Source organism: Tachysurus vachellii, chromosome 13 (assembly GCF_030014155.1).
Source record: "Tachysurus vachellii isolate PV-2020 chromosome 13, HZAU_Pvac_v1, whole genome shotgun sequence".
Taxonomy (NCBI): Eukaryota; Metazoa; Chordata; class Actinopteri; order Siluriformes; family Bagridae; genus Tachysurus; species Tachysurus vachellii.
The window spans coordinates 17,013,658-17,027,464 of record NC_083472.1 but is presented as its reverse complement, the minus strand read 5'-3'; the positions used below and the strand labels follow the sequence as shown (position 1 = coordinate 17,027,464).

The window sequence follows — 13,807 nt, the reverse complement described above, 5'->3', positions numbered from 1 at the left end:
TGAGGTGACGAGGAAGACAACCCATCCTCCCAATGATGATGTGCTTTGTTTTACCATAGCTGTGGAAAACTCTACCAGTTTTTAATCCAGGCAGGCTGCTGGACAGACAACATTCCTAATGTGCAGAACAACTAACAGATGTTTTCAGTTACGTCTTCGGCATTTCCCTAAATAGCCATTGTGCCAACATGCCTCAAGATTGTCAAGAGCACCAAATTTCATGGCGTTCCCCTGGCAGAGAACCTCAACTTGTCCCTCAATCAGTCCCTAAACCAACTGGTCTGTCTAGTCTGGTGATCATCACCTGAAGCACCTCTACTTTCTGCAAAGCCTGAGGAAAGCCCATCTACCACCTCCAGTCCTGACCATGTTTTACAGAGGGACTATGAGGAGCATCCTGAGGAGCTGCATTACTGCCTAGTTTGGAAATTGTACTGTTTAGGACCGCATGATCCTGCAGAAAATATTGATGACAGCTGAGAATAATCGGAGTCTCCTTTTCCTCCATGACATTTATCACACATTTCACCACATATTGCATCAGAAAAGCCAACAGCATTGTGGATGACCCCCCACACCACTAAACACACTCTGCACCCTCCTGCCATCTGGTGAAAAAGGTATTCAGTATTCTGGCCCTCACAACCAGGCTGTGTAACACATACTCAGGCATATTCAACTGTACATCTTTGGACTCCCACTGCATTTTTTTTAGTAATTTTTTAATACTGCTACAATCTCCAACTAACTGCCCATTTTACTCAACTTCAGAAATGTGTATTAGTGTGGTGCTGCTCTGTGTCCACAATTTATAGTGTTGTGCTGTCTGTCTTGCACATGTATCTGTCATTCCATGTCTTACTCTGTTTGCACACATGCAGTTTACATAGAAGTTGTAGAACTATGTTTATGTACTTAGTCCTTTAGCTCCTGTGTTTTATACACAGTGGTGTGAAAAAGTCTTTGCCCCTTCTGGATTTTTTATTTTTTTGCATGTTTGTCACACTTTAATGTTTCAGATCATCAAACAAATTTAAATATTAGTCAAAGATAACACAAGAAAACACAACATGCAGTTTTTAAATGAAGGTTTATATTCTTAAGAGAAAACAAAATCCAAACCTTCATGGCCCTGTGATAAACCACAGTTAAGTGATGTTTTAAGGGGCAAACACTTTTTCACACAGGGCCATGTGGGTTTGGATTTTGTTTTCTCTTAAGAATAAAAACCTTCATTTAAAAACTGCATGGTGGGTTTATTTGTGTTATCTTTGACTAATATTTACATTTGTTTGATGAACTGAAACTGTAAAATGTGACAAATGTGCAAAAAAAAAATCAGGAAGGGGCAAACACTTTTTCACACCACTGTAGCACTATGGTCATGGAGGAACATTGTTTCATTTCACTGTGTACTGCACCAGCTTTATATTGTTGAAATGACAGCAAAATCTTCTTGACTTGACTTGACAAGGTTAGAAACAAATTGATATTCCTAGTGCAGTTCAGTGACAGAAGTGACAGAAGCAATAGGATTTATTGCAGATACTGAATCCAAGACCATTTCTTCAAGGATGTTCAAGGAAGTTCATTCAGTACAGGTATTGGATCCAAGACTATTCCTTAAAGGATGTTCATTCAGTACAGGTAAATCAGTAAATAAGTAATATGTGCGTTTTTTTGTTTGTTTTTTGTTTTTTAATGCATGATTAGTGTTTATTTAGTTGCTTAATGAAGAGATGGGTCTTCACTGCCACCTGAAGCATCAAAGTAGTTTATATGACCAACATTTATAATTATAATGTTGTTTAGTGAATATAACTGTGGGGTGTGTTGGTTAGGTCAGAATTCCTTTAGGAGCAGGTCAAACCCAGCAATAGTTGTGGATAATTGGATGGACAGTGCAATGTGGGATTTTTAACACTGATATTTTGGCATTTTTTATTTTATATTGTAGACAAATGCCAGTGGTGGCAAATCAGCATGGAGTGAGATACTGGAAAATCCAGGAAGACCAGCTAGGATGAACACAGCAAGCACATCACATGTCACACTGTTGACAAACTGATAAATCATGTAGAATAATGTTTTGTAACTATATTTTGATAAAAAGTGTTAATTCATGTATATACTTTATATAAAGGGACATCTTTTATAGTCACTAAACAGTCCTTACACTAGGCTCTCCCAAGTATCTCTTTTTCAGCATTAAATATTTTCTTCTCTTTTTCTCACACTAAATACTGCCACTAATGAAAGTAAACAGGGAAACAAAAAACCTGTATAGCCAAGTAAAGATTACAACATGTGCAGAGAATGATGCAGAGGCTGATTATCCAATACAGCTTGGTTGTTAGTGAAGGGGGAAAAGGAGAAGGGATAGACAGTGACAGGGTTTTACTGTTTTAAGTGATGATCCAAGCTGAGATGATAAGAGATGTTCAATATGCAAAAATGCAAGCAACATGCTGGGTACCTGAACTTGTCTGAGAAATATCTAAATGTATCCAGGAGATGGCAGTAAATAATCCAGTTTCAGTTAGAATGCAGTACTAAAAAACATATAAACAAAAGTCTTATTGTGGGTGGGATGTTTGTGTTGGAAGGATTGAATCACATTACATCATACCATTACTTTCATTAGTGGCAGCATTTAATGTGCAAAAAAGGGAAGTAAAATTTGAAATAGAGGCCAAAGGATGCTGAAAAAAAGAGATTTTAGTGAGTATAAAAGATGTCCCTTTATATAGGGTATATAGGAGAGTAACACTTTTTAGCAAAATGCTCCCAGTTTGGCAACAGTGTGGTGTGTGATGTGCTTACTGTGTTTCCTGCTAAAGTCCATTGTAACCTTGCAACAGTTTCCTGATTCAGCCATGAGAATAATTTATTTCAATAGCTCTTCTTTTGGCAAAGTCATTCATAAAGGCTATCTGAGAAAATATATTTGTATTATAAAGTAAGTATGGAAAATTCTGGAGAAAAGTTTTCATTTTCAATAAAAATGATGTATCCACAGCATGCCTGTAAACCTGTAAAGCGTTAAAAACAGCTCCACTAAATGTACATGAGCCTATTGTCTTGGAATGTAAAGGGTTGCATGCGAATGTGTTTAGCTTTCTCGTGTCTGTGCATGTGAGTTTCTTCACCATGTTTCAGAAACCTTGCCAGCTTCTCTTGAATGTCAGCATATGAGTTTAAACCCGACAACCAAAAATAACTCTGATAATAATAATTTACGATAAGTTCCACTTCCATACATACTGACAATGGTACACACCTTCATGCACAGCCATGTTTATGCTGCAGTTTTCATTCTTATTGTAAGCTTTCTAGACCAGTTTGGCTTTTTCTTTAGGCACAGACTCAATGTTAATATTAATCATTTTACCAGCGTCTCCAGATAAGCAAGAGGAAGTTGGCAAGCACGCAGTGTAGTTAAGTGAGCCAAAGAATGCTACAACAACTTTAGTGTACTTTGGCCAAAGCGCTACGGTGTATTGGCTGTGTAGTAGAAAGTTTCTAATGAACAGCAGCAAGATTGCTGCACAGCTAAGCAAGGTCATAGTGTCTTTCAGTGAGAAACAGAAAGCAAGTCTGCTTCTATTTCAACAATAAACAGGCTGTTTATAAGTGTCCTGATTATGGCTGCTTCATGACCACAACACCAGGAATTACGATTATGGAAAGACTCAGATATAAAGGTACCTTAAAGAAAATCTGTACTTTCTTCACATTGTGCAATGATCCTATGATACTTTATATGGCTCAGATCAAATCTGGGCTTTGTTTTCTTCATGGGCAAGTGTTAACAGGTTGTAGCAGGTAAAAAGCCTCCTACTCAGGACTTGCTTTACAGATGTTTCCTTGTGAAAACATTTAATATGCCAGAAAATGCATGCCAAACTAATTTATCCGAAATTATGTCTAATTTCGGATAAATGAGTTTGGCGGGAATTTTCTGGCATATTAAATTTATAGAAACCCCAAAAAACATTTGAATAGTGGTTTGTTCAGAGAAAAATAGAAATGCCAAACACTTCCTCTTCAACTTGCACTACATATAAATTCAGCACACAATGTTTACTTTTATTTTGGTCACAAGGTTCTTGTGATCATATTTGAATAAAACCATAGGGTAATGCCTGTGATGCCAAGAATGCCTGCATTCAGCATTTATAACACAATCATAAGCATCTAGACCCACTGTATATTTTAGTATTTAAAAAAAAAAGTCAGATTATTTGCCTTAATTAAGATAATTGTTACCTATGTTAATAATCAGGTAATCACGTTTTTACACCAACTGTGATATGGCCTTATGAAAATAAGTAAACAAATTTACAGAGTACAACAAACACTTTCCAATTCAATACAATACAAAATGGCTTGTAAACACTTGAACATTGTGAAATTCCCAACCTCAAACCCGTAGCACAGGAATAAAAAAATACATCCCACAGAAGTAACGAAGCCTAATTCCATGAGAAAACCATAGCTCTGGCAAAACTCGTTATGGTGATTCATGGACTTTGTCTTTACACCCAATGATATCATATAAATCCATTTCAGAGTTAAAACAAAACCCTGTGGATCATTGCACAAGAATATAGAGTTGTTTCCTACAGTTGAATCGTAATAGATTTAAAAGTAGTCTTAGTCTAAGTATTTGCATGGAGCTGTTCTGATACTATCTGAGCAAGAAACTAGATCCTTTTTATGACCACATGATTTACACACCTAAACCACAAGCTTAGAAGACAATATGCCGAAGAAGAGGTATCCACGCTCCAAACACAATCAGATGTTGCAATGTGTTCAGGCCTGGGTGTGGCCCAAAATTCACACCAACATTCAGTTTATAAAAAGGAGTAAACTGTAAATAAATATAATTTATTCCAACTCATCCATTTAAAAAGTTAACACCTTTTCCCCACGCAAATGATTTAATGGTCATATATTAATCTGAGAATATTGCAGTTGCCATAATAGCTAGTATTCTAGAATAACATATATACAGAATGGAATGATAGATATTTGATTTTATATCTTATATGTCTCATGTCATATGTCTTCGTGTCTAGGCATTTGTATTGCACTGTGTGTTTTGTAAAGGTCCTGTGGCTTTAGTAATGAGACATCTGGTACATCTGCACACTTCAGGCTTCTTCGTCTGTCTTTCTGTAGAGGTACGGCTTCAAATAACCTCACTAAAGGCAGGAATGGAATTTTATTAACTTTATTCAGAGCGTTGTTTGAGTCACAATAATGATGAACATGAAGATGACAATGAGCTGAGCATGTAGCAAAAAAAAGACCATGAATGAAAGTTGTATTTCAAAAAGATTGTGTATGAGCTCAATGGTGAATGCTTATGCCTAAAAAAGACATTAAACTAAACACATTATTCATTTAACTTTTAACTACAGTTCAGAAATACTTTCAAACAAATAGTATATAGTTCATACATATACTATATAAGGAATAGTATGAGTTAGTGCCTCATGGTTTGTGTTGTCCTCAGTTCGAGTTCAATTGTCCTTCAGCTCTGAAGGCAGCCTACGTGCAAAAACAAGCCCTGTTGCCATGCTCAAGCAAGTCAAGTGCTGGGAGACATTCTTAGTGGTGCAATGGTCTGACTGCATTCTTCATCACCCACAGATATATTTGTGTTTGCAGTTGCTGATCTCCCTACGGAATTCTCCTCAAGATCTTCCTCCAGGCTAAGCCAAATGTTCTAATCAAATTGACACATTTGGTTTGATATAAGACTTTCACAAAGCAACTTGAGGTTATTTGAACATGCACACAAGCATCCGTATTGGTAGGAATGTTAAGTCATTCTTGTTGAGACGTGTTCAGAAGGGTTTGCAAAAAGAAAATGTGTACTGCATGACTTTCAGATTTGACTTAAAATATGATTTAATATAAACATAAAAACTGAGGGCAATTGGTATTCAACAACGTCTTCAAATTTTACTCAGATTTTAATTTGTGAATTTAAATAGCCATTGTAAAACTTTATGTATATTTTAATCCTCTTTTTTATATCTTTTCATAGCATTTTATTAATTCTGTAAATTCATCTCAACAGTTCAACAATTGATTGTAAATTGCTATTTTACAGAATGTCAAGTACAACACTGGAAGTAAAATTTTATGTATAAATATAGATTATTATTATTATTATTATTATTATTATTATTATTATTATTATTATTATCGAGCATTAATTAATGGTGCAAGAATTATGTAGAAGTTGTAGGATTATTATGTAGGATTTACTTTTCAAAAAGTATTTTGCTTCAAGTCTTCATGTGGTCTCTAGAAATCTTCTTGTGTGCTGAAAAAAACACTGCTTCAGTTCAAAGTTTGCTCTAGCCACACCTTCTGAATAACGATGTATGAAAAGAAGGTGTGGGCCAGACTCTTATCAGTCCTCTTAATAGTGTGATGATATAATGACCAACAAAAAAGAATACTCACAGTGTGGGACTTAAGCATCTTAACCCCTGGAAACTTTTCACATTTTCACAGACATGTTATGTATTGTAGCAGAGCTGATGGAAAGTACATGCAGGATGTAAAGCAGTAACATCATAAAACTTAATATTGTTTTATTATTATGCTTAATATTGGTCAAATAAATTCAGTTTAGTGTGATAAGATGCCAGTGCAAATGTGTTCTATGATCGCTTTAGGAATACAGGAAATGTACTTACAGTGTTAAAATATGCATCAGTGATCAGTGGTTGGCCATTAGGAATAGTGATTAGTGATTAGTGATTGACAGTGGTTTAAAATAATGGAGATCAGTGACTGAATCCCCACAAAGCATAGCTACACTGGCTGCCCTATCCTCTGCCTATATTTTCTCTCACTAACCATAAGAAACAGGCAGGGGTGGTGATACAGGTCTGCTGTTGTCATGGAAATGGTGTTTCACACCTCTCCCCTTGTCTCATCTAACTATCTCATCTTTTGAATGCCATGCAGTTTCAGTTACCTCTCCAATCAACCTCTTGATCATCAACATCTACTGCCCTGCTGGTCCCTGAGGAGACTTCATGTCCTTGGTGATTTCAACCTCTCCTCTGTCAAGCTTAAGTCTTCTTACCTTCTGACTCTTCTGAATTCTTTCTCCTTGACATAAAGAATCCTGAAGAAACCTGCTCTGTATCCCTCTACAGACTGGTATCATTTCTCTCTTTTCTTTTTAAAGTTCTTGAATCCATTGTTTATAATCAACTAACTATCCTAACCATTCTGTCCAAGCTGTCACCTGTCCTCATCCCCTTTAACCTTTTGGAAGCATTTGACAAAGAAAATCATTTTTCTGATTTGCTCTAAGAATAATAAATAGAAGGCAATATGTGTGTAAATTGTTTTGAGTGCTGGTTAGAAAAGGTAACCTTGCATGATGAATTAAAGAATAAGTCGATTCTCACTGTAAGCATTTCTGGTGTTTTTACTCATCTATACACAGCAGTAGGAAATGCCACTTTTATCAAATTATTTCAATACTGTTAATATCCAAAAGTCTATTAATCAGGAAGAGGTGGATGGCCTTTTTGAAATTTAAATTTTCATGCTACATGATTCTGTGGATGTAACATTCGAAGCAAACTACGAAAAATGTTCTATTGAAGATTTAGTAGCTTGCAGTTACTTTTAAATATTAATAATTGTCATTGATGGATTGAGAATGAATGCCACAAACATGCAAGTGTAATAAGCATATCAGTTAGGTAGTGTTTCAACTGCACAAAGCATTATAGCTAAACCTAATCATTAGCAAATTATTAGTCAGACAACTTGCAACAGTATTCTCTGTAGACTCCAGTCTAACATGTCTAACATGTTTGCACTATAATCTTCAGTTAGTGGAAATGTGGAAGAGAATAATTAGTAATTATTGGGTTAGGTTATTGTTTCTTCATGTAACTAAAATGCATATCTATAATACCACACCATGAGACTTTACTGTGTGTTGCATATGAGCCAGCAGTTTTTTTTCTATGCTAAGCTGCCACTAGGTGTGGATAATTGTGTTACTGTGATGAGTGCATGGTAAGGGTGTATCGAGGGTGTACTACCCTGACTCTACCTGAAGGCAGCGACTGAAGTTGAATTGAATGAATGATATTCATGATCATAGTTAAGAAAATGCAAAGAATATTATAAACACAATCATATAGAGTTGTGCTCAAAGGTTTGCATTCCTTGGGAGAATTTGCAAGTTGTGTATCATTTTTTACAGAAAACATGAGTGAGAAGACAAAACAAATTTATATTATTTCTTATAGGACTCAAGTTAATATGTAAAATAAGGAAATAATCCCTGTTAAAATGTTTGCATACCTTTTGTAATAATTGTGCATGAGGTCCTTAATTCTCTCAAGTGGTATAGCTGCCCATTCTTCTTGTCAAAATGCCTCCAGTTCCTGTTAGTATTTTTGGTTGTCTTGCACAAACTGAACATTTGAGATCTCCCCAAAGTGTCTCGATGATATTGAGGTTAGGAGACTGTGATGGCCACTCCAGAACCTTCACCTTTTTCTGCTGTAGCCATTGGAGGGTCAACCTTGGTTTCAGTTAACATTAGGTTTTAAAAAGGAGTCAAACAACTCTGTGATAATTAATGACTTCATGTGACCACTATCCTTAAATAATAAACAAATATTTTGCATTATCAAGAAGTCAAGAAGCTTTTATTGTAATTTTAACCATATGCAGTATACAGTACTGTAGCTGTTGCAGTGAAATGAGACAACGTTTCTCCAGGACCATGGTGCTACATAAAAACATAAAACAAGGACAGAGCTACGGACTTAGTAAGTAGTCCTAGCCACATAAAGTACATCTGTGCAACCTGGTGCAAACAGTGCAAGACAAGACAAGACAAAAAGACAGAAAGACAGTGCAGGACAAAGACAAAACAGTGCAGGAGGGTGCAAACAAAAATCAGTCATTTTCCAAATAAATGACAATGTTTAGCAATGTCTTTCAGGGTATGCAAACTTTTGAGCACAACTGTAAACTGCAATGAAAAAACACTGCTACAATGTATGTTTTAAACATCATTTATTTTAAACAAAAATATTTTTACATGTCCTTTACTGGATAATTCATAAAGAATGTTAGCAGATACAGAGGCATGGCATAGATGACAGAGTTACTGACTGATGATAAGACATTATAAGCTTGTGTTTGATTGCACAGCTGCTCCAATGCCACCTTTTCCACTCTCAGAATGCAAAATAGAAGAAACATTTAAAAATATGCATAGGTGCAATTATACAGGATTTTTACCACTTATCTGCCTCTTCAGCTGTATATCTCTCTGCCTATGGCACTATGAAGAGACTGTGATATGATTTTAACATGATTTTGGAGTGCAGGAATGGGTGATTGAGGAAAATGTACTAAAATGGAGACGGGAAAAGGGTGGGGATGTTAGATAAAGATACAAGAAGAATCATGGCAGGCAGGCTTCATTTTCCAGCCTCGGTAGCCTTCTTTTCTTGTTCAATGTCTGTTAAAGAAAAAGGGAAGTGCATGTAAGAATAAAGGTGATGCAACGAATGTTATAAAAAACAGATAATAAAGTGGCAATGTCGCTTAAAGGAAATATCAGTTACCACGATCAAATAATTTATTTAAGATAATTATAATGATATGATTTTTTCTTTTGCAATGCTATTATATTCTGAGTTTACTGATGACCTTGAGGTTACATTTATTGCTCTTTATTATTTATTTATTATTACTACTATGTTTTACTACTATTATTGCAAGATTAAAAAAGATTCCAGATTTTAAAAATACAGATTCAATAACATTTCGAATAAATCAAGGAAGACTTTATCCACTGGTGTCTGTAGGTGTTCGGAGTATTAGCTACTTCAGTCCTCACAGCTCACTGTTGATTCATTTACTAGTTTTTGGCCTAGTTCCATGTATCAGATGTAAATACTGTAATGTGACACTTGCATCAATTTTGGCTTCCTCAGGATAGACAAAGGATTATATGACAAAATTACTAAACACTAATAACTGTTGTTCATTTTATAATAATTGCTGGACAAATTAAATCAAAGCTAAGTTGGGATCTTCACTTCACTTTCATGAATAAAACCCCAAAAACAAACAAAAATGCTCATTCTGTCTGTTTTTTTTTTTTGTTTTTTTTTTGTTTTTTTTTATAAACAAAGTACATTCTTTGCTTCATTGTCCTTATCAAAGCATTTTGAGATAAACTGCTCATAAGCTGATCATCACTAACTGAAGACAAACTCTAGTATTCGTGCTGATGTTTGAATTTAGTTGTATAATACATACAAAAATATCCCAGGCCAGTCCTGGTTTTTCCTGTATTGTGTGTAATCAGATGCTATAAACTTACTTGTACATTAACTTGCACAAACTCTGAACAAGGAAATGTGGTTTGTGGTGTACAAAAGGCCTACAGCTATGATAAAGATCCCTCTGCACACATCAGCACACTTCTGCCCTTGTTATTCTGGAGACCGACAGCAATAATAATAGTAATAATAGTATAAACCTACTCAATGTTACATGTTAGTCCATGTTACAATATTTCCTCTGTCTGGGAAATTCAGAGGAAATAAGTTAATAAGTTAATAATAACTAAATGATATTATTCAGTGTTTTAAATTAATAATTAAATCATTATTACCGCAAAATTACAGTAATAAAATGATGCACCATGCAACAGGAACATTATAAAGAGCTAGACTGAATCTGTATCTGTAAATATTTGGCAGGATTTTCTGCTGGCTTGGAGATTGAAGAGATGTTTCATGTTCACACAATAAAAGGACATGCCTTTCTATACTTTGGATCCTTTACTTGGCAGTGTATTAGGCTACAGGTGAAGTAAGGACAAACATCCATTTCCACCATTTCCTCCGATTCTGTCCGAGAGCAATATACATCACATATCTGCTCTTACAATCTGTTGTTTCTGTTTCCTAATGTCACTTAACACAGAAGGTGAATGTGAGCATGGTTGGCATTTGCTTGAACCTGGGGGAAGAGTGGAAGCTAAATGAAAGCTTCCAGTTTTGCTTACCCTCCTTTGTTGGAAGAGTGTTTTTCTCTGCAGTGTTGGTCTTTTTTAGACACCTCTTGTCGAAGTTCTGCACCTCCTGCTTGATTGGGTGGTCACTCATTTTGGATGTTCTGTTGGAAAGAGATGAGTTGATGTGAATCTTTTAAATCAAACCGGAGAAACTGTGAGGTAAATCCAAGCCACTTGTATGACTGTAGACAAACTATGACCGAATAAGTGACAAGACTGTGATGAAGAAAAATTGTAGTAAAATACATTCTCTCACATTTTACATGGTGTGAAATTAGCTGTTCAATTTCTGCAGGTTGTTATCTATTAATTTAACATTAATGAGCTTTCATAGTTCCATACATCTATTTAAGGATGGTCATTAAACAATTTATTAAGAAACTCTTTGCAAAAATGGAAACCTGCTGATGCAAGTAGCAAATGTGTAACAGATTTTTTATTCTTGTTACAGCTCCTAAGCAGGCTTGTCCTGTAGACCAGGTCATTCCTTCTTCCTGTTACTACACGCCCTTAACTAATGCCTCTTTCTGTTGTCTGGACATGTCGTCAAACCCCACCCATGAAATGAACTTTCTCTTATCAGTGGAAGAGAAGCCTGTTGAAAAAAATACAACAGTCTTTTTGTACAGTTGCAAACTGTTGAGAATAGAGAACTAAAAAAAACTGAAGATTTTCACAAGAGGTTACAAAAACAGAACAAGACATTGCTAAAGGGATTTGTAACGTCTTTACATCATTTTGGTTGTTTTTAAAACATTAACAGGCAGTTGGTACAAAATAAACATTGGTGTGATCACCAGTTACTGTGAATTGTACTATCATAGTCAAGGATTAGAAATGCTTGAACAAAGATTTTAACGCCTTTCTCAAATAAATGCCAACGCCATGCTGAATCTGTCTTGAGGATTTCAGAATGTCCCTTGTTTCATCAGTGCTCATGTGACAGCTCAGCTCAGCCCACACAGTGTTGCGCATTACAAAAAGCCCACTGTTTTAAGTCTGTGCAGATCTGTTGCATATCAGCTTGATGCAAATCCAGTGTTTCTATCTGCACTCTTTAGGAAAGTACAACAGTGTTACTGACAGAGTTCCTTATCTACAGGTGCCATTGCACAAGATGTGGGTGTGGAAAACACACACACAAGCACACACACAAAGGGTTGAGTGTGCTTTTTAAAGACAAGCGGGCCTAAGGTAAACATAATAAGAAACACATTTGTCCACTTGCACTATAATTAAGGAGGCTTGAGTTGCCTTCGCTGCATGTAGAGGTTGCTGATCTGCTTTAAAAACTGTACTCCACCCAAAAAGTACATTGAACTGTTGTCAAGTTCACAGACAAATCACATGACATACCTCTAACTGGAATTTTACCTGAGCAAAAGGGATGGAAAAGTATGAAAAATATGATGCACATATGACTTACATCCATCACTTTATCTGTGCAACAACAACAAAAAATGACACTAAAACACATATAACACTGCAATTACTGCTCACCTGTTATTTGGGTCTATGTATCTAGTATAAATACTGCAACAAGAGCAACACAAAAACTGTATCTTTTGTAACTGTAACTGTATATTTGAGTCATTTTTCCACTACACCTGCACCACTACAGCATGCACCATAAGGCACTGATGTATTTAATCACCCCATGGTTATAATAACACATCTCTGTGTGTCAGTGCACAGTTTACGCCCTGCTATTGCGCAATGAACACAAAGTAACACAATCTACAGCGTGAACGCGTCGAAGAAGTGGATGTGCTTTCTTTATTCACTACATATAACGTTCATTAAGCGAGTATTAACACAATATGCATTAAAGGCAGCCAGATGAAGAAGTGATACTGATGGTACTAAAGGAGGTGAAAATGCAGGTGTATCCTGGCTCTTAGCCCACTAGGTGGCACTGAAAAACAGTGATTTAACTTCACTTTTAACCCACAAGCAGTTTTGTGTAAAATATTTATATGCATCATTAATTACTCCTAGTTAAGTTAAACTAATTATATATATATTTATTAAACTAATCTTGTAAATCTGATGTGAGCTATATTTAATTGCACCCTTGCAAATGATATCTCACCTTAAACGTTACAAACTGAACCGTCTGCATTAGAATTCTATTTCATATATGAGTTATATAGGAATAATACACACAGTACTGCTTACCTGAAGCTGTCCTCGCGCCGTTAGTACACCTATGAAGCTGTGTGTCTGTGTGCGCGTGTAATCCTATGACTAGCGGTTTAAGTAGGAAATCACGCCCCGGTCTGCGCGAGCGCGCTGCTAAACCCCTCACTCTTATTGGTCAAACGAACCTCCCCGTCCTTCCCCTGTCTGTCATCGCATACAGCTGAAGGTTGAGTTCCAAACAGCGCAATTGCGGATAAATAGAACATTATAAATTGTCCAGCGTGGGATTAATTAAGAAGCCGTTTGGGTTTCAGCTACAGTTAATCAGAAATAACAGCAGGAGACACTGCATCCTAATACAGAACATTACTTTCCTTACATAAGCAACATCTGTCTGTGACAGTGCTTGTGTCATGTAGTGCACTAAATGTGCACTAGCAAATAGATGCCTATTTCAAGCTCATACTACACGAAGTGATGGACACTGTACATCTTTCACTGACCATTTCTGTTCTGTTGGAGGAGTGAAACGACAGCTCCCTCTTGTGGTTACAGAGCACA

The 13,807-nt window shown here is 36.1% G+C and overlaps 1 protein-coding gene and 1 long non-coding RNA gene across 2 annotated transcripts; one reads left to right on the top strand and one right to left on the bottom strand.

Moving 5' to 3' along the window:
• Positions 1 to 3,525: 3,525 nt before the first annotated feature.
• LOC132855657 (uncharacterized) lies at positions 3,526 to 8,381 on the top strand. The gene is made up of 3 exons (XR_009649358.1): positions 3,526 to 3,704; positions 5,116 to 5,189; positions 5,680 to 8,381. It is a non-coding gene; the product is annotated as an uncharacterized LOC132855657 (long non-coding RNA).
• A 686-nt stretch (positions 8,382 to 9,067) lies between these two features.
• tmsb1 (thymosin beta 1) lies at positions 9,068 to 13,436 on the bottom strand. The gene is made up of 3 exons (XM_060884791.1): positions 13,283 to 13,436; positions 11,096 to 11,205; positions 9,068 to 9,535 (listed from the first exon to the last, which is right to left on the bottom strand). The coding sequence occupies exons 2-3, from the start codon at positions 11,193 to 11,195 to the stop codon at positions 9,495 to 9,497; spliced, it is 141 nt and encodes a 46-aa protein (XP_060740774.1). The 5' UTR covers positions 11,196 to 11,205; positions 13,283 to 13,436; the 3' UTR covers positions 9,068 to 9,494.
• Positions 13,437 to 13,807: the final 371 nt, after the last annotated feature.

What these genes read in the sequence shown, in the direction of transcription:
- tmsb1 (XM_060884791.1), bottom strand. Translation starts at nt 11,195, where the DNA reads ATGAGTGACCACCCAATCAAGCAGGAGGTGCAGAACTTCGACAAGAGG. An exon ending in CACTCTTCCAACAAAGGAGG is followed by an intron (nt 9,536 to 11,095) that starts GTAAGCAAAACT and finishes TTTCTTTAACAG; the next exon opens with ACATTGAACAAGAAAAGAAG.